The following is a 20,844-nucleotide window of genomic DNA, read 5'->3' as shown; positions in this document are numbered from 1 at the left end:
AGGAAAATACGGGGAGGGAGTGAGACTGCGAGGGCTGAGGAGAGAGAGAGAGGGGGAGAGAGAAAGAGAGAGAGAGAGAGGGAGGTAGCCTTTGTTGTGAAATATTCTGATAAAAGCCGGAATACGTACATCACCACTCGGTTTTGCCGTCGAGGAAAAGCGTGGGAGCCCCTTTTCTCCCCCTTTTTTCCACTTTGTTCATTTTCAGTAGTAGGTTGCCATTGTTTCAGAAATCACAAGTAGCTTAATGTGTGACAATAGGCACCGGCTGGCACAAAGCAGGGGACTCATTTCAGAAAAAAAGAGCTCTTTTTAACAGAGATGTGGCTCCGGGAGATTTAATGCCCACCTGATCCCTGGGGACTCTCTGCGATGCAGTGATGCTCCTGAGACCTCTGCTCCTTAGTTCAAAAGTATGCAAACCAAAAGACAAACTAATGATAAGAAGAGAAAATCCTTGAAACAACAGACATAGTGTTTAACTGTTTTTTTTACTGGCCAAAAAAGCGACAATTTTTCCCCAAAAGATATCCAGTTGAAAAACAATGTCTCTACCAGGACTGTAGCCATGGAGTCAACATTGGGGGGGGGGACCAAATTTTCTGGGGGTCAAAGTTTGGAAACTTGTTTCCTACTATATTGTATGACTTTTCATAAGTACAGCTAAGTCCTCTCAGGATTCTGCGGGCTATTTCGGGGGATTGTTGTTGCCCTAAATCTCTGATTTCACGGCAGCTTTTCAAGAAAAGAAAACAGATTTTTTGCAATGAAACTGTGGGGCCAAGTGAAAGTTGCACAAATAGTTGTGATGCTATCCCAGATTTGAAGTATGTTATTATGAGCATTCAGAGTTTCTCACACTCCAGCAGCAGCAGTCTCATAATAAACATAGAGAGAGAGGCTGAATGAATCAATACGCTGCATGCAGCTCTACAATGGAGTAAGATTTTAACTGTTTTGAATCGCCAAATTTGCGGAGAAGTTCTGGTGATTGGACAAAATTGCAAGGTCAGGCAGATTTCATAGGTATTGGCTCAATTTGAATTAACTGTTGTGATTGCAACACTGAAATCCTGGGAAACTGAGCTAAACAGTTTACAGTATTCGGGAGTAATTAGTTACATGAATGGAGTTCAATTATTAAATAATAAAATAAGTAGAACTGCAATTGGTTAAAGTTTCTGTGTGTAGAATTTAGCATTCACTCTCACTCTCATTCACGTTGCTTTTTTGCATCTTTTCACTGTGCAGGAGTCCCAAGTGTAACACCAAAATCTGTGACCCAGTACCAGACCTCATCAAAAAGAGGTCTATACAACAGAAATTATAACTGACTTGGTCTCTAAATTAAAATTAATAGTATTTAAAAACACTGATGCTTTCTCAAATACCTAAGGCGAACTGCAATAATTTAGTGGATATGTGAAGTTCTTGAAGCACAGTTGTTTTTTTTTGTCAAATGCGAGAGAGGAAAGAAGACTGTCTGTGTTGAGCTGAAAATTATAAAACTGTCAGTTAATTTCCTTCCTGCAGAACATCCAAAACCTCGACTGTATAGACCTGTAACACGAGTGGCTTGTGTTGATTAATTTGTGCTTAAAAAGCCACCTCAAAAGACCTTCATCGTTATTTAAACTGTCTGGATGCAGTGAAAGCAAGCAAAAGCAACAATCAATGCTCATTCAAATATTAGAGCCACCAGATTATCAGTTTCTTCAGGTGAAAAGCGGATCATTCTGTGGGCCAGGCTGCTGTCCATGTTGCTGAAAGACTTGAGGCGCTGTCCAAGGTCCTTATCTCTGTGTGTGATCACAGGGCTCTTACGGCGATATTCAAATAATTTGATTGAACTATTTTTTCACACAATAACAAGGTCATGTAAGCAACAAAAGTGGCACCTCCCCTCATAAAACCACAAAAGTAGCTGACTCAAAGCATTTAAGATAGATGAGATAAGATAAGACTGCATTAAACCCACGCTGGGGAAATTCACACATTACAGCAGCTCAAGACTCAGAAGCAAAGAAAAATGCAAAAAACAAAAACAAAAAGTGATGAGGATACAAAGGATGCAATATTAGAAAATAAAAATTCTGTAAAATACATGTGCACGTTACATAGTAGACTTTTTTTTTAGTTAAAAAAATAAACTAAAATAATTTTAAAAAGGCAAGAGTTGGTGCATAAAAATTCACCAGCATGCAGGAAATTAGGTGTGTGACACTTTCCCGCCATATGAGGTTTAACCCCCCCCCCTCTAATTTTGGCTGTGTTAATACATATGGCCTAAATTTTGGCAAGATTGTGTATTTTTGTTTAATATTGGAATTTCCAGCTCAGCTCGCACAATAAGTCATACACATATAGTTTGAGTGTATGTCACACTGCGAAGTGCAAAAAAATGCACCATAGAAACCCACTCAAACTGCAGTCTTTGATCCCATAGCCATCAAAGCATAAAGACCATGCATTGCATTATTTCTGGTTGTCATTGCGGACTTTTGTCTGGACTTTGTAATATTTATTATTTTCCACCTTTTACCATGTGTGGCATATGGAGAAAATACATGCTATTTCCACTTGGTGCACTGTCACAATCAACATTGTTCCTAATCACAGACATATCCCAGGCTGTGACAATAATAAAAATTATACTTAACATTCAGTATATTGAATATATATATACATATATATGTGTTTTTCCCATCTAAAATTAGAGTGGCATTACCACAAAAAAATTGCAGTTAAAGGGTTTAAATTCTGAAAATGCATATTTGATATCAATTATTAGGACCGATATTGGTTAAAAAAAAAACAAACTAAAAGTCAATGAAAACAGAAAATAAAATATAATTTTTTTTAAGCTTGACTTTGAAAAGCGCATTTTGTGTGAAGGGCGATATGAGTGTGTGTAGACTTCAAGCGGGCCCTAAGGGTTAAAGAATTATTAGCCTCCCTCTTTTTGCCCAGCGTGCACGACAAGCAGGGACATGCATCATAAGTATCGGACGATATTTGCTTTAAAGTGAAATATCTGAATCAGACAACATGCTGATTTCTGAATGAGAATTTTTTTGATTAAGTGAGCATGTGCAAAACATCAACCCTAAGTGGAAGGATTTTTGATATGTTACACAATAAGTGACAAATTGTAATACATTGTAAAGCATTGTATTTTATGTCTCCATCTGGTGGTGGGCTATGACAATAAAAATATGCATAAAACGATATTAATTCCAACAGACCTGATGATCACTAAAATTAGGTGGGGGGAAAAGAGTGTATATATCTTTCGGTTTCTATATCGCTTAGTGCCTAAATGAGTTGTTATATATCGGCATATTGGATATTCGCAAAAATCCAGTAATGGTTATCCCTAATGACCACAGTGAAACTTCAACTCCATAATTTCATCTTCAACTTTGAACTTTCGAACATCATTTTAAACTCTAATAACTAAATAATGGTGGAGGGAGGGTCAAGCATTTCCCTGAATGTTCCCTGAATGTTTAAGTTAATATTTAATTAAAATCAGTAAAGGCGGTGTCTGATTTGCTGATCTGAGGGTATATTTTGTGTTTATCAGTGCGAGGACAGTGTGCATGTTGCAGTCTCACTTGGGGCCGCTGGACTGACAGGCAGGCAGGCAGAGCAGTCGATCACCGATCACCACAGAATCATCAAGCTGCAGAGACATCTGGGACAACCCGACAGTTACACAACAAACCTGCTCGGAGATTCGCTGACAGGCTCACAAGTCACTCACTAGTTTACTCGGATAACTCTGTCACATTTGGATGATATGGCTGAGAGTGAGGACATCTTTCTCAGGGCGAAACACCGGACTTTCAGAGGACTCACTGAAGGTAGCCCCGTTAGCTCCGTTAGCTTCTTTAGCTTTGCCGGGTAGCAGATGCTAACCGTTCAGCTCTCTTTAACTTGGCTGTTACACAACTGGCTGTTATTGGCTTTAATAGTCTGACAGAGAGAATCACCGGACAGCGTCTGTGTGGCTTTGTTTCAATGAACCGGGTCACTGTTAGCAGCTAAAGCAAGGTTAGCGTGCTAGCTTGTGTTTACAAAATAAAAGCACTGTTTTACATGAGCGATACTTAATCAAATCAATACAGGAAAACTAAACTTAGAGTTTGTTGTTTAGAAGAACTGTAGTTTATTGTTTATGAGCACAGGGGACAGTTTGTGATCAAACTCAAACCCAAATCCCGAGGTTCTGTAATTTACTGTGGTGGAATGAGATTATTTACATTAACTTGAGTATTAAACTCAATGTAATTAAATTCATTTTATTTGTGGAAGAATGTTTTTAGTGAAATCTAGCTGTAAGTTCCGCCAATTTGTAGTACTACTAATGAATAAATGTCTTGGTAATAATAATTACAATAAATAATGATCAAAGTACTGTACTTAAGTACACAATTGACATACGTGTATGAAGTATATCCATTATCTGCTACTTTAAACTTTTACTCCATTACATTTCAGTTGGATATATCATTTGTTGTGATTTTTGCAAAAAAAAAAAAAAAAAAAGCCAGATTTTAGATTTTGAGAGATTTTCTTTTTTTCAGATTTTTCTGCACAGGGGACTTTAAACATGGGTTGAAGGAATTTTTACTTAAAAAAAAAGTTAGCAAATTGTTGATCCTTATAGTTATTAATGGTTTATTCTGTCACTGTCATTTTATCAACTTATCCTTGCAGCTGGATTTGTATTAATGGTTTGGTAATTTAATTTTTAACACAGTATTATATTTATACATTTCAAATTATTTAAAATAATGTGACTCAAATGTTTATTAAAAGAGTTGCCGATTATTTTTCTGTCTATTGGCAAAGTTATTAATCAACTAACTGTTGCAGTTGGACTTTGATAATTTAATTTAGAACAAAACATCATATTTTATAAACTCTGCTTGTGTTTTTTATGCAAAAGTCTTATTTTGTAAAATAAACTTAAGCTGCCAGAAAAATTTAGTGAAGTTAAAGAGTACAATATTTCCTTCTGAAATGTAATGGAGTAAAAGTATTAAGTGGCATGAAAAAATTTACTGAAGTAAAAGTGCCTCATATTCGTACTTGAGTGCAGTATGAGTTAATGTATTTAGCTGTATATATACTTTTACTGAAATTATTGGTGGAGTAGTAGCTGATACAAAATGTTTTACCGACTAATTTCATTATAGAAATTTTATCTTTATATTTATGTATATATAATTTTGAGTTTTTCATGTTTTTTTTTTCTAGATTTTTATTTTTACTTTTTACTGTTTCAGTGCAGTCCTTTTTCTTAAGTAACATTTTCAGTGCAGGACTTTTATTTGTAATGGAATATTAGTACGTTTATGAGGACCTCTAATTTTACATTCAACCACATTTCTGCATTTGCACAACCTGAATTATTGTCGCTGTAGCAGCTCGTATTTAAGTAGATTAAATTAATCTAAAATGTTTAATTACTTAAGTGGTTGAGCCATGCAGTCAGGATGTTCAAGGATTCAAACCATTACAGTAATCACACTAACATGCTCTCTGTTGCTCTTTCAACCTGTCTCATCTGTTTAGCACCTACGCTATGAAACAGTTAGTGTAAGGGAACTCAAGGGAGCAAATTGAAATGTTCAGTCTTTTATTATTTGCTGCAAATGCAAGCCCCCGTGTGCTTTCATCTCCGATGATGATTAATTTTGTTTGGAGCGCACAATCTGCCACCTGAGAAATCTGTGCGATTTATATTTGAAGTTGTGCTCAACCAGCGCAGCCACACAACGCAGCTGCCTCTTATCTCCTGTCACGGGAGCTTTGTTGGCATCTGTTTTTTTTTTCTTTTTTAATTTCTTTTTATTTGTATGTGAAATAGTTTGCACATCTGACTCCAGAGAGAGACATTGTGCTGTAAAGGGGCAAAAAATGTGCGGGCTTTGTGTGTGTGCACCTCGCAGCTTTGTGAAATCTGTTGTTCAGGGCACCCACAAAGAAGACAGCTAATAACTTATGAGTAGAAGAAACATGCATGTGGTGTTCATGCACGTTTATTTGTTGTATGTGTGTTTGTGTGCACACCTGCATGCGTAATTTCAAGCAAGTCTAACCTGTTTACTGATGTGTGTATTGTTAGTTAGTTATTTTCATATGCAAACACTCCAACTGAGTTTAGAGACTCTTCTTGAAGTTCAGTATGTGCTGATGAGAGTTTTTGACCTGTTAAAAAGACAGATCTGGTCTGCATTATCTTACAGAAACATTACACCGATACAAAGTGGGTCTTCACATAAAAGTAGGTTGTCTGCAGTAGAAATACCCAATCCCGTTTTGTTTTGGTTTTTTTTGAGTCATTTAACACTGAGTATCTGTCGACACAGAGTCCCAATCTGATACTTCTGCTTTCTTGAAAACAGCTGCACCGTGCATAGTTCTTCAAAGTTATGAAAGAAAACCTGCATCCAAGCTGTTCCTTGATATTATTATTATTAGTTATTTTAATGTATGACCCTATTATTATTATTTATTTATTTTACAAAATAAAGTATAAAATTAAACGGGGTTCGGTCCGGGCGGGCGCCCTTCTGTGCGGAGTTTGCATGTTCTCCCCGTGTCTGGGTGGGTTCTCTCCGGGGTCTCCGGCTTCCTCCCACAGTCCAAAGACATGCAGCTCAGGTTGATTGGTGACTCTAAATTGCCCATTGGTGACTCTAAATTGCCCAGGTGTGACTGTGAGTGTGTATGGTTGTTTGTTTATATGTGTCGGCCCTGCGATGGTCTGGCGACCTGTCCAGGGTGTACCCCACCTTCCACCCAATGACAGCTGGGATTGGCTCCAGCCCCCGCGACCCTTACGAGAACAAGCGGTTACAGAAAATGACTGACTGACTGACTGAAGTATAAAATTACAAATCTCCCTTTAATCTTTTTGGCCTTGTCGCTGTATTGGTAAGTATTAGTTGACTTATTCATTACACTTCTTAGCGCACAGAGCGTACTCCAGGCACAGACAGAGACACAGAAGGGCAGGCACAGTGAAATTGAAACTTGACCGTTAATTTGCGCAGGGTTTAAAAGTTTGCTTTCACTGGCCTCTGCAGCAGCTGCTCCTCTCATCCATTAGTTTGATCAGAACTGATTAGCTCTACCGTATCGACAGATTACTTATCCATCCCACGACTCAAACTCCACTGACTTCAGCTGAATACTGCTCTCATGAAGAGCATTGCTGGCGCTGCATTCACTGACCTGCAAAAATGTTCGCAATTAGAAAGGGAACACCGAATTTTAAAGATGGAACACACACACACTAGATTAAATAACGAGAAGTTTGCCAATTCACATCGATTCTAATTTTGTGGTTAACACTGGAACTTTATTCTGTTCCGTGTATATTTCTGTTGTTCTCGCATCTTTTGCACAAATTACGCTTCATTGATGAATTAGCCATGTTGGCTTTTTGCTCATTATTGCACCTTCAGTGGTGTGGTTGTAATTGTCTCTGCACTTATATTTGTCTCTCGTCCGTGCAGGGCGGCTGAAACACCATGCGCTATAGATGAAAGCAAAATGCCAGATTCTCCCTTTGAGCTGAAATTAATTTAGTGTTCTTAACTTTGGTAAATTATATAAACAATCTCATACTGAAATTTTGTTCATGGTGTGTGGCATTTCGCGGCGGGTGGGACGCAGCCCCTGCTCTTACACACATGGGAGCTCAGCTGAGTGGAGATACAGATAAACAGCGGAGAATTGGAGAATTGACGAAGGCTGCTCTCCATGTTGCTGTGCATGAAAGCAAAAACACCTGTTTGACGGCTGACATCAAACAAAGGATTGGATCTGACTCTATAAACTCAATATAGGTGATCCCAATCAGTCAAAAAACATCTTGATCAGCCCAGATAACAATCTTTGAGATTGGATTATTTCATTCCTTCTCTTCTGAGCTGCAAGGTTGAGTACGTGAGTTTTTGGTCTGCTTATAAACACGTCTGGTCTGCGTTTCCTTAAGGAGTAAATCCTGCTCGACTGTCATCGACCTCTGAGAACTTTATACCACAGTGGTCACGTCAGCTGTTCAGATTCAGCATTCTTCATCAGTCCTCTCTGTGTCATCACAAGTTAAGATCAAGGCTGGGCCACTTTGGATTGAAGGCGTTCTGCAGTAATGTGGTTGAAGAGAAAATGATGATAATCATAAAAGTCGAATGTGTTTCCCCTTGTGTTTTTATAAATGTCAAATACACAGAGAGGATCATTGTTGAGCTTTTACTCGCCTGATTCCCAGGAGCAACACGCTCTTTGTCGCTCTTTCTTTTCCTTGTCTTTGTTCGCGTCTCTCTGGAGGACTGAATTATCATCAACTCATTTGGGAGAGAGACACACGGAGCGCATGTTAAACACAGAGGATGTTGAACAGCGAGTACTTCCCGCAGAGTGTTTGTGAGGGGTTTCACGCAGAATGCAGATGCGCTGCTTTCCACATCCTCAGAAATGAAACAAGTGGAGCAGAAACTGTTTATGGGCAACAAGAGGACTCCATTTCTGTCTTGCTTTGCCGGGCCTTTTCTTGTGTCCTTCTTCTCGGACCTTGTCATCACCAGCCGTGTTGAGTGTCAGCTTCCATTTTTTTACAGGGAAACCCAGGGACAGCTCTTTCTACTGGATATTTGAGTGATTAGAGTTGTTATGTAATATCAGGATTATGTAAAACACTTGTTCCTTTCCATTCATGCTCCAATGTGGAGCTGTTTGTTAATTACTTAGCCACTCATGAAGCGTGCATGTACAGCTTTAACAAAAGGCTGTGCATTACATTTCCCTGCTGATCTTCAACTCCCAGCAGTCCAATGTCCAAATGACAGCACTTTCAACTCATCAAGCATTGTGTTGATTCCAAGAATGAATATAAAACTTTCACATCAGGACTTTTACCGCTGAATGACTAATGCTGTAATGACACCTAATCTCTAAAGCTTTTATATTTCTGTACGCTATATGTGCAGTGTTCTGTGACCTCAACATATGTGGAAGAAGATGTTCAGGATGTGAAAACCTGGCGGATAATTCGGAAGGTCAGCCACTATGGAAAGCTGCATCCATTAAATCAGTTTAACTTCGAGTGAACGTATCCAATTATATGCATATTCCATTAGTAAGTAAGGTGACACTTAGACCCTTTTACAGGGATGTTATCAAAAATATGTGCATGCATGTTGGCAACGCAAGTGGCTTTTTCTCCCAGTCATCCAGGGGAGTTTGTGAGCTTTAAATGTTGAATTAAAACTGTTACGAGCATCAGTTGTCAACAGGAGACTCAAGTTCTGTATAATTTCAACAGAATTATGAAGGGCTGACCCGACTAAGAATTATGTTAGTCAAATCAGACTCTGCAGTCTAATACATATTGAACAAACAAAAAAACTGTTTCGGAGCATCCATGTTGCAGTGGGGATTGACCTTTCTGGAAGACATAAAACTCTGAAGCTCAAAAATGTCCCATTAGACCAAAATTCTAATTCTTCTACAGCCTGTTTTTCCAAAAAAACAAATGCCCACTGCTCAGACAACCTAGACAACACAATCACCCAAAAAAATGTGTGCATTGTACATTTCTGTACACCAGGCAAATGTTACATTTGTACATTACTTTGTAGCAGATACATCAAAACTTAATGTTTCTCAACAACATGGGGGTGAATGTGTGGCTTAGTTTAGGCACAAAAAACCCTGACTTGTTTATGAGTCAGGAAAAGATCATGTTTTGGCCTTAAACACCGACATTTGGTCGCACGAAATCTGCTGGAAAAGCAGATACAGGCTGGTGAAAAACAACTGGGTTTCATTGCAAAGAAAAACTGCCAAGGGTTGGTCAAAACACCGGGAATCACTGGCTCAGACGCCACTGAGAAATATTACGTGGAGTTGTTAAAAATACCCAAAATCAGTGTCTCAAACCCTGCTGACAAATGCAAAAAAACCTGGGATCAGTGGTTCGAAGGCCACTAGGAAACTTAAACTAACAACACATGACGTTGCTTGATGCACCTTTAAATACAGTCTTTTTGGCATTGTGTTCTTGCTAGTAACCAGTGTCTGTCTTCGTCCACTCTTGTCTCTTCTTCCAGATGCAGAGCATGAGTGGAGAGGACCGTTTTGCTTCATCCAGGCCGCAGACCCCCAGCTCGGGCTAATGAAGGCCTGGAGGGATGGCGACTGCGACGGCGGTGGCGACGAATGGGCTGAGGAGGTGGAGCTCACCAAGCAAGCCGTGGAGGCCGTAAACCAGCTGCAGCCCCGGCCGAGGTTCATGGTGCTGTGTGGTGATCTGGTCCACGCCATGCCAGGTAGGAATAGAGAAACTTCTATAACATTTGTATTTTCCTAGTAATGCATGATATTATTACTGCTGGAGTCTCAAAATAAAGAGGTCGTCATTTAGTTTTTACCAGGTTAAGTCTTTGAAAAGAACTTATTTTTATGCGTGTCCTGCTGTTGCGTCGTGATGAAACACTGTTTTGAAGTGCATTCCCTTTTTTGCTCAACATTGAAGTACTTTCAACTTCTCTGAGCGATAAATACATGCTGAGCTCTGAGTGCTGTAAAGAAACACAGCAGCGAAAAGAGGTTCCTGCGGACAAACAAAGACACTGGCGTCAATCGGAGAAGCTGCCAATTATCCTGCTAATGTCGGAGGACATAATGTCACCACCCAGATGCCAGTGGCGCAAGTTTAAACTCTGCTCAGCCTCTTTCAGGAAGACCAAACGACTCCGAGCATTATCTGGTGGCATCTGGAACATCGCGCAAGCTAATGCAAATGCTGCATTTATTTCAGAGTGTTTGAAATGGCTCTCCCAAATTACAGATAACTGCAAACTATTTAGGAACACAAGCTGTGATTTCACGCACGATCCTCCGTTTCACCAATCAACTTGTTTTATGTCTCGTTTGTATTCAGCACTCCCAGACGCTGAGTGTTGACAGATTCGGCACCCACAGCTGATATCTTGTTTTTTATCAGGCAGATCAAAGGATGAGCAACGTTAGAAATGATCAACAGCTGCCACCCAAACACTGTTCAAGGATGTGTTATTCCATCAGCCATTGAACCTTTTACCCTCTCTGAAAATACCAGCTGACCTTTGAGATCTGTTGCCAGTGGATATAAGTTTTCTGAGGGCGTGAGGCTGCGTCCTGCTTTCATACACACAATATAGCTTTTTAATATGACCGACATCCCTTTCATTTTCATTTTCATCAGTATGAACATAAAGGGATGAGGTTTTTGTGGAGACTGTGTGTTTATGTTCTTGCAGAGCAGCCGTAGCAGCACGCAGAGGGGTTGCAGTCAGGGTTACAGTCAGGGTTGCCAACATTTTAATTTAGTTTGGAGTGAGAAATTACTTCAGGTTTTACATGATCATAGTCAGGGTCATTGGGATCACAGCTCGCATTTAAATTACAGAAAACCTCTGAAGGTTTTGCATCCTTGAATTTCATACTTTTGTGAAATGATCTTGTTGTAAATTGTTTTATGGCCGTTGGGAGAAGTTTTTCTTTAGTTTTTGAAAAAAAAAAAATCATGATTTGGGTTCAAATGAAAACACTTTTTTTTCCAGGAAGGGCTCTCTGACAGAATAATCCAGTTTTAATTATTTACAGTTTTTTTAAAAGATGTGTGGGTTTTTTTTTTTGTTTTTTTGGTTTTTTTTACATTTTATGTCCAAGAGCAAAAAAAAAGGGGTGACAGCTTTTTCTGTAATCTGCTGTGTGAAATGGGAACATGTTATTGTCTTGTATCAATCCCAGGCCCTAAATCGAATCGAATTGAAATCATCGTGGCAGACTTTGTGATACAAATATCGCATCTTTGTCCAGAGAATCGTTACATTGTATCGCGATGAAACGGTGCTCCTAAAGAACAGTCGAGCTCCTAAATACATTGTGGCAGATGTTGTTATCAATGTGGGCCGATAGAAGGAAATTAATGTGTGTATCTCCTTGGGCATCAGAAACTTGGAGGAGAAAAAACCACAAGCAGCACTGGCTGACCAATAATTGTTTGTTTGTTGCTGTTTATGTTTGGTATCTATGTGACCGCAGTAGTCCCGATTTGTAGCAACATTTTGAAGGAGGTGCACATCAGCTGCATGTGTCAGCAACATAACAGCGGACAGCAAATCCACCATAACGGATACTTGCAAGCTGAAAATGCAACACTGATGACGCTCCATCCTTTACCCACAGCATATTTAGCTGTAAGCTGTTTTAACTGCTGATTGCTTTTCACTTGCCAGCGGCCATCACTGCCTTTGCAGGGTGATTGATGTTGTTCAGTTGAATAGGTTAGTATTTAAACTTTCCACTTATCTGTATTTCATCAGGACTTTGTACTCTATATTTCAACCTTGTATTATTTTCTGTGTGCCAAAGTTAGATTGATCAGCAGTGTTAAACCTGACTCTCCTCGCTCTGTTTCCTCAGTGGGGTTTAGTTTGTGACCTGCTCAGCAGGACGTGACTTTCTGATCAGGAAGGAAAGCTGCTCTGAAAGGAGCTATTATCCAACTGTCAGATACATTTGTCATAACTGCAAAATGTAACAAGAGTTTTTTTTCTGACTGAAACCATCAAAATGCCATGCCATTTTTTTTCTGTCATGTGATTCCGAATCAGCATGATAGTGTTACAGTATAATGTAGTGTGTAGTGAAATCTGAGTCTCATTGTCCGGATGCGGTCAGGCAGAATTGTTTCATATGTGACTTTGGTGCAGCAGCTCAGAGAATCAATGCATGCATGCACCTCTGGAAATAGTGGTTGGCATTTGACCTAAATATCTAATATAGAGGTGGATAGATGTGTATTGCTACATCAAATTATTTCCTGCATATCAAGAATGTAGCAAACATTCCCCACACTGCGTCCATCACTGCAGACTCTCAGTCATGTTGTTAGCAGAAGCTGAACGAGCTTCCGGACATTCATCAGTCTTTAAAGAGAATTGAAAATGTATTCTCAGCTGCCCTCTGAAGACATCCTGATCTAATTAACGCACTCTGTAAAGAACAGCAGCTTTGTACAGAATATTCCTCACTGAGGTGAGTTTGAACATCTGCCCTCTCTGTTTCCCAGCCACAGTCTGTAAACACTGGACTCCCCAAAGGCGGCAGCTGATATTTATCTATGGAAAAGCTCTTCTGGCCATTCTTAGGCAACTTTAGTTTCTGTGCCGATTAGGATTCAGGCATTGGTTTGACCAAAATAGCTTTAAATTCCCATCTAGTTCTTAAAATCAATAGAAGATAGTGGCTTGTGTTTTCAGGTGCTGCAGCTGGGAGGTAAGAAAGTGAATTATCTGCCCTGTTAGTAAAGTAAAGTCTAGTTTGTAAACATCGTATCGTCCTGTGACATCACGCAATATGCTATACGTCTGTATCCTCCTGAGACTCGTGGAGAACATGACACTGAGGCTTTTATTTCAAACAAGATAGATGCAGTTGATTTGAGTCCTGAGTGCTGTCAAAAGGACACCCTGGGCTTTGAGCTGTAAATGATGAGCCATTTGCTTTAGCATCATTGACTATGTTACCACTGTTGTCTCTGTTAGCACCATTAGCAGTGTCAGCACTGCTAGTGGTGTTAACATAGATAACAATGCTAAAAGGGGTTTTGGAGCTCAAAATTAGGCTGTTTACTCACCAGAGGGTAGACTTAATTTTTCTGCAGCAACAAGTCTGCCCAACGGGAAGCTGTTACCATCTGATCGCCAAATGAACTGCACCGCAAATGACGTCAACTCTTACCTGACCTCAGTTAGTGTGTGGTGCAGAGTGGTTGACCCACTGTCTGTCAGCAAAGCCAACAGAAAAAAAATTAAAAGTCAAGACATTTACATCACAAAATATTAAAATTTCACCTCCCCTTAATTGATAGCACTTTCATATGCAGCGCTAAAGCTCACTGAGTCTTAAATTTATTTAAAAAAAATCTTGGTCAAGTTTTAAAACATTGACTCTATGTGTCTGATACCTGTAGACATCCTGACTGTAATGTAGTGTTTGAGGAAAATATTTACCCAATGTCCACAACAAGGGTCAATGAATAATTTACATTTATGTAAATCTTAAGAAAAAAATCTTTGTCATTTGTTTCTCACATCCCAAAAAAAATCCTTTTTCTCCCGGGTCTCAGGAGGATATAGTGTGAAACACGTGGTTGCTGATTTTTTAAATGGTTGCAGGTGGAGACTACGAGTCATTTTATTCAGTCATTGGTGAATAATCTCTAACAATAGTGAACGTCGGTTTCATTCCACCAGTCTTATGCCGGGAGTTAGACATGTTACATATCCTGGAACAAAGACAGCAAGCTGACGTAGTTTGCCTCAACGGCAGCTGGTTTCCTCGTTTCACCAGATGCTTTCAGCGTTTCGCCAGACAAACTGATTTTCAGAATTGAGCAGAGTTTGGAAATAGTTGGTTACCTCCAGAAACGGCTGTTTGAGTAAAGGAAATAATCATTTTGCTGCTCATTTCCCACCTTGTTTGGAGCCGACACGCTGTGTTTGACTCACGCTGTGTTCACTTGTCGCTCCCTTCTGTTTCGGCAGTGACAGAGATATGATGATTAACCTGTAAACATGAGCCAAATAATTCCACTTATAAAGTAAAAGACCTTTAAAAGCTGTAGACGATACTCATATGTCTCAGACTGTGCAGCTTGGCAAGCTTTAGTGGCAGGCGGAAGTCTTAATGAAATGAGTAAGTATGGCGCAGCGTGCATGTTTCTCGATGTCCAGCTGCCTGATTTGATAACAGGGTAAGAGGACGAGCTGGCAGGACCCACTGCAGAGTTAATGTTCAGCAGAAAGAGCCGCGAGCCACCAACCGATGCAAACTACCTTTGCATGACAATTAGGGAGTAGCATGAGGTGCCTGCCTGGCTGCCATGGCCTCGAGGAACGGGCGCCGAGAGACAAAAGTAGTCTGCAGGTGAACCTCTCCATCTCTGCATGTCAGTGTCTCTCTGCGTTTGATTGGATTGTAATCCTTGATCCTGATCTAAAGATATTTTGGAGAATATTTGGATACATGTGGATCAGTACTGTATATCATATTTAAAATGTCCTTGGCCCCTGTTTATTTCGTTTGACTCAAGGCAAACTACACACATGCAACACAGACTTAGCTCAGCTTAGTCATAGAGCAACTCTTGCCTCCCTCTTCTCTTTTTTGGGTCATAACAACCACCAATTTTAGCTGCACAACGACAGTCATGAACACTCCTGGAGCTGTCTCGCCTGATCATCTGAGAGTCTCGCTGTAGGCGTCCAAGCAGGGTCTGGAATTAGCACCCGCCAAATGTGGGTAAATTGTTGGCAGTGGCGGTTAAAATCGTCATGCCATGCGCCGCTTTGGCAGACAAGGAAAGGGATTCGAAAGTCGCTTGTAACTGATGCATAAAAGCAAAGGTATTGGCCGTTGAAGCCTATTTGTTTAGATTGATGGTGGAAGTTCACTGAGTCCTTACCAAGGAACCATTAGTTATAAGGGGCACACAAATACATACATGCTCACTTGTTACTGTTTCAAAGTCATGGCAATGGGGGCAGAGGAGAAGTTAAGTTGTTCAAGCAAATTTACATTGAAGGTTTATTTCAGCACCTGAATATATGCTGCTGCCTTTCAAGACCTAAAGTTTCTGTGTCTTGCATACTGACATTGGGGGCTGATAATGTATGCATGTACATGTTTATAATACCATCCCACTTTGTAAAATAAGGCTCCCCCAAAAGCCACAGTGTTATTCGAATACTGGAATTTACCAGCGGTAGAAGAAAAACTCAAATCTTTTACTTCAGTAAAAGTAGTAAAACAACTGTGTTAAATTACAAGTAGGGTTGGGTACCACGCTCGGTAATGTTTGTACCAACAGAATATGTTGGTACAACAGAGTACATCTTCATGTTAAATCCTTTTCTGACAAATTTTGGTCCCTGAATGTGCATCCGGTTTAGAACCTGGGTTTAGACGACGGGTGGAAGTGTGGTGAGGCACTGACGTAGAGTTGCAGCTATATACAGTGGTATGGAAATTGACAGATATCATACCATGTGCATTTGCTTACCTATTGTATTAAAGAAAATGCAACTGTATGGAGACTCTTACTATCATTTTATTCATTTTCAAAACGGAGACATTTTATGCAAGTTAGGCTTGGACAGTATCATGGTATTTAGAAATCCCAAAGGTATGTTTTTCAATACTGTCATAAATACAGGCACCCCTTTTTCTATTAAACCCATTGTATGTAGTGCACAGCATGCACCATCAAGGCTCTGTCTCCGGTCTCTGCTGGTGGCAGCTGAGCTGAAAGACACTGAGACACCTAGTGGTGGAGGGATAAGTTACAGATCTGTAAACAGCTGGTGGCTAGCAACGGCAAAGAGAGACAGTTAGAAATAACAACATGTTTTTTTACATCTACCTTTGTGAATGAAGGCTTTATTTCGACCAAACCAGAGCTGTTGATTTTACAGAAGTGATTTTTCTACCTAGATTACTAACAACAGTAACCAAGGGAGTTTGGGTGAGTTTTATTTTGTTTCTATTGAGTTTGAATGAAGTGTGTTTTAAGATGAGTTCAAGAGGCTGTTAAGCCTCTAGAGTCTTCTGTGACCGAAAGGTGTACAGTTGTATTTCTCAATTTAATATGGAACACAGGTGTGAGAATATACTTTTCTTAACATTTTGTGGGTCTCTATTGTGTATTCATTGTCTGAAAAGCTGAAAGTAAATAGCACAGTCAGGGCAGAGGGGTGTTAATGGTACACACTTATACTGTCATATACTGTATACCCAGGTAAAATTTTAGAAAAGTATGAAAAATTACAAACCGTCCAAGCGTAGCTGCCCTACTTTATGATTAGACTGCTGATGTGAATGAGTATGAATAGTTTGGAAGCAGGACCTCCAGTACTTGCCCTGCATGTGTGAAAAGGGCTTTAGAGAGGACCTCCAGGAAAACCCAGAGCAACTTGGGAGTATCAATCTGGCTTGGGAACATCTTGCAATCCCCCTGGAAGCCTTGAAGGGCATTCCTAAACTTCTACACCCCTTGATAGTCCAAAACCCACTAAAAACAAATACTGCCCTCAAGCCACTGGACGATCCCAATAGATTAACACACGCAAAAACTCCCAGCTCACCCACCACTTCCAAAAATTAAAATAAATGAATAAATATATCCGAAACGCATCCACACAGCAGTCTCTAGCCTTTCCTCTCCTCCAGAACCCCATGGAGAGTCCCATCTTATCTGCCTTCAATGGCAATTAAGCAGGTTTCCACAGTTAGAGAGAGGGGACGGGGAAGTCCCAGGGCAACCTCTACTTCACCTTTATGAGTTTTACACTTTGCAGATACAGTTCTCCCTCCGTATCATGCGTAACATCCCTCACGAACCCCCAGAGACAGAGCTGGGATCCTTTGTAGTGCTCATTAGGAGAGTGTTAAGTCCAGCATGTTTCTCTAATCTAATCAGCTCCCCACCTCCTCCCTCGCTCACGCCCCCCTCCCTGCTCTTTATCCTCTTCATTTGTCAGCTTTGAAAATAAGTGAGGGAAAGACAAGAGAGCGGGAAAGTGAGTGAGGAAGTCCTTGAGATGAGAGAGCCTCTCTTGGGGGTTAGCTGGGACTGGAGAATAGACGGGGAATTGGGATTAAGGAGCGTTCTGTCAGCAGAGGTCCGGATGACACAAAGATGTTGGGGGAGCAAACGCTGGCCGGCATGACCTAGTTAAGTTTGGGAGGAGGCTGATTGTAGCTCGTGCACCAGGCGATGGGAAGCACAAGTGATCCTCTCCATCCCGTGTGAATAAGAAACACGATGACCTCAAAAGAATAGTTTGGATTTTTTAAAGTGGGTTTTTATGAGGTACTTATCCATAGACAGTATATTACATACAGTAGATGTCAGTCGACACGCCCCCAGTTTAGAGAAGCAGGCTGGAGTCAAACATGGAAGCTCAGCAATATCATGCTGTTATGCTGCCTTGCCGTTGTGTAAAAGGTACAACCTCTAAATACGAGTACAGAGTTGTCTTCCCCTTAAGCCACCACAAGAGGTAGTAACAGCAGCGTAACTATGGTATAACAAGGACAGCTGGCTGGACGGGACCATGGATGGGATGGGTGTGACATTTTGACAAGTGTGTTGTGTGTTACCCACTGCAGGAGATTTAAAAATCAGCTATCAGCAGTTAGCAGGTAACTCAAAAAAGAAGAACAGCAGCCGTAAATGTCTACAAATCGTGAAAGAAATGAGGTCCAGCAGCTCCTTACCCTCCAAGCAGAGGACGCAATCAGCCACCACATAAAAAGGATGCAAAATGATTATTATGGACATGTTATGTCACTGTTGACGCTTAGAAAGCGCTGTTGATGCGTTATACGTCACACTAGAGGCAGATGCTCATGTGTTAAACGTTACGCCTCTTTTGGTTCTGTGATGCCAGCATGCTGTCTGAAATCACACACTGGAGCATCATGATGTCCCCATTGTTTGGTTCTGTGTAAAAATGCAAAGAAGGCATAAAAAAGGTCTTTGTAACAGCTCTGTCGCACCATCTCTGTGTAAAAAAGGCTCCTGATTTCCAACAGAAAAATTAAAGTTATAGCGCTCTCTTTAGAGCCAAAAAGTATTTTGAACACACTGCCTGTCTACTGCCGCCTTGATTAGTTATTGCATTTGTCTTATTCTGTCAGTTTTGTGTGTAAAAGGGTTTGTTCAGATTCATCGGCTCCTGTGTTCAGTGATGTTAAAACACTGTTTTTCTGTATGGAGTCTGGCTTTGAAAAGAGCATAGAAGTGGAACTGAAGCCGTTAACGGCTTCTGCGTCAGAACAGGCTGCCTGATGAAAAAGGAAGGCACTGAAAATACCCTAAATATAGCATTCACTTAACATCCAACAAAGATGGACTTTGATGACATCATGAAGTAGCATTGGGTCACTTATTGCAGATGAAAAACTGATGAACAGATGAACATGACTCAGATATCATGTTCAGAGACAAGGAAATACATGAAAGTTTAAAGTTACGTTAGGGGACAAATTCAGCCATGTGATAGTGCTGGGCTGTTATCTGTTGTCAAAATAATCAGACGGAAAATACCTTTTATGAGCATGTTGAACGTTGTAACGTTAAAACCCTGCCGTACGCATTAGTGACCTGTCTCCACTTTTACTACTAATGCTGCTTTTTCGTCTTCTGGTTAATGGCAGGTGGTAACTGGCATTTAAGGCGCATTATCGTCCTTCTCTACAGGTGCGTGGAGGTTTAATTATATTTAGAATTTATCCAACATTTAGGAACATTATATTGACATAATTATCATTATTGATACTGCCAGAACTAACAATAACACAAACTAACTTATCAAGGCAGCATGAAAATACTCTCAGTATAGTCTTCACTTAACTGCTAGTGTTTTTTAAGTGGGACTTTTTTGGTGGCTATACTCTGTTTTGTTGCTGACCCGTCCACAACGGTATATTGCGTAGCTTCTGTGTCGGACTCCAACCTGCTTCTTCAAACTGGGGGCGTGCTGACTAACAATGACTCCATGCGCTGTACTGTCTGTGGTACCCCATTCAACCCACTTTAAAAATGTGCAGCTATCCCTTTAATGTTTTTGTTTAATTGATTGTTTCAGAACAACTACAAGAACAAACACAACTCTTCCTCCACACTAGATTCAATTCACGTGGATGCTTCAAATAGATTCATCAGAATAAATGTGTTTGTGCGCGGCGTCACACTTGCAAATGAAGGTTGTCAAAATAAGGTATGAGGCATGAGACCGCAGCTGCTCGCTAAAGAAAGGAGACAGAAGAGAGGGAAAGATGGAGAGGAGAGAGACAGACAGGAAAGCAGAGTGTGAGAGTGAAGCAAAGGAGGGAGAGTGAGAGAGAAATCCGTTGGAACAGAAATACAGTTGCCAATTTCCTGTCGCCAACAGGCAGCAGTGTTGACAATACCAGTTGACAGCCAGCTTCCCCTGGCCGCCACCCATTCATTCTGTATTGTAAATAAACAGTTTAAGGGGAAATGTCAGCTGGGAGACGGAAGTAGCTGCTCCAGCTATAATATCTCTTTCCTCCTCCCCACTGATGCAGCAGCCCAGTTGCCAGGCAAGTGACGGACACGGCGAGTAATGAGGATGGCACACACAACCTGCTCTGTTGGGGCTGACAGTAACAAGGGCTGACGCCGCAGCGTTTAAAGGTCCCCAAGGCCTCAAGGTTTAAACCCCACACTTACACCATCTACTGTCCCACTGAGCATCTGAAATAGATCTCACTGCGCCCTATAAATGCAGCACATCACAGCAAGACGGGAAAGAGACGTGGGAAAATGGATGGCGGCCATGTTTGGGTCTAAATGGTGCAGCCATGGAGATGACAAGGAGACTTGGATGCAGGCTCTGAAATTCTCTTCTTCACCGCCTGCTGCTGTGGCAGGCGGTGAGGAAGACTTTTTTTTTTCTTTTTTCCTGCCACTCTAAAATTATATATACCACTAATGAAATCTACTGCACTAAATGAAGGAATAACATTTAAATCATGTAGACATATTATAATGTAAAGAATTATGTAATTTAAAAAAACTTTACACACAGCAAATTTCAGTGGCGAATTGTTATAAAGTAAATTTAGACCTAATCCCAATTTTCCCACTTGGCCCCACCACTCCATTTTGAGTGCTGCTGCCATGGAAGTACTGACTGTTGAGGGTTTTTTTTAGTGTATACCTAAAAATAACTTAAATGTCATGTG

The 20,844-nt window shown here is 40.5% G+C and overlaps 1 protein-coding gene across 2 annotated transcripts in view; it reads left to right on the top strand.

Moving 5' to 3' along the window:
• The first annotated feature begins 3,588 nt into the window (after positions 1 to 3,588).
• The window catches only part of cpped1 (calcineurin-like phosphoesterase domain containing 1), a 55,824-nt gene continuing 38,568 nt past the window's right edge, over positions 3,589 to 20,844 (top strand). For both annotated transcript variants that reach the window (XR_015774926.1, XM_088069708.1), the window contains exons 1-2: positions 3,589 to 3,866; positions 10,131 to 10,349. Coding sequence is in view for 1 of the 2 variants with exons in the window: in XM_088069708.1 (XP_087925834.1) it covers positions 3,803 to 3,866; positions 10,131 to 10,349 (283 nt within the window). In the remaining variant the exon portion in view is untranslated. The remainder of the gene's footprint in view (positions 3,867 to 10,130; positions 10,350 to 20,844) is intronic.

The sequence above is a fragment of the Plectropomus leopardus genome, chromosome 19 (assembly GCF_026936395.1).
Source record: "Plectropomus leopardus strain MGB_pleo_1.0 chromosome 19, ASM2693639v1, whole genome shotgun sequence".
Lineage (NCBI taxonomy): Eukaryota > Metazoa > Chordata > Actinopteri > Perciformes > Serranidae > Plectropomus > Plectropomus leopardus.
Note: the sequence above shows the minus strand (reverse complement) of the source record. Positions and strands in the feature narration are given on the sequence as shown.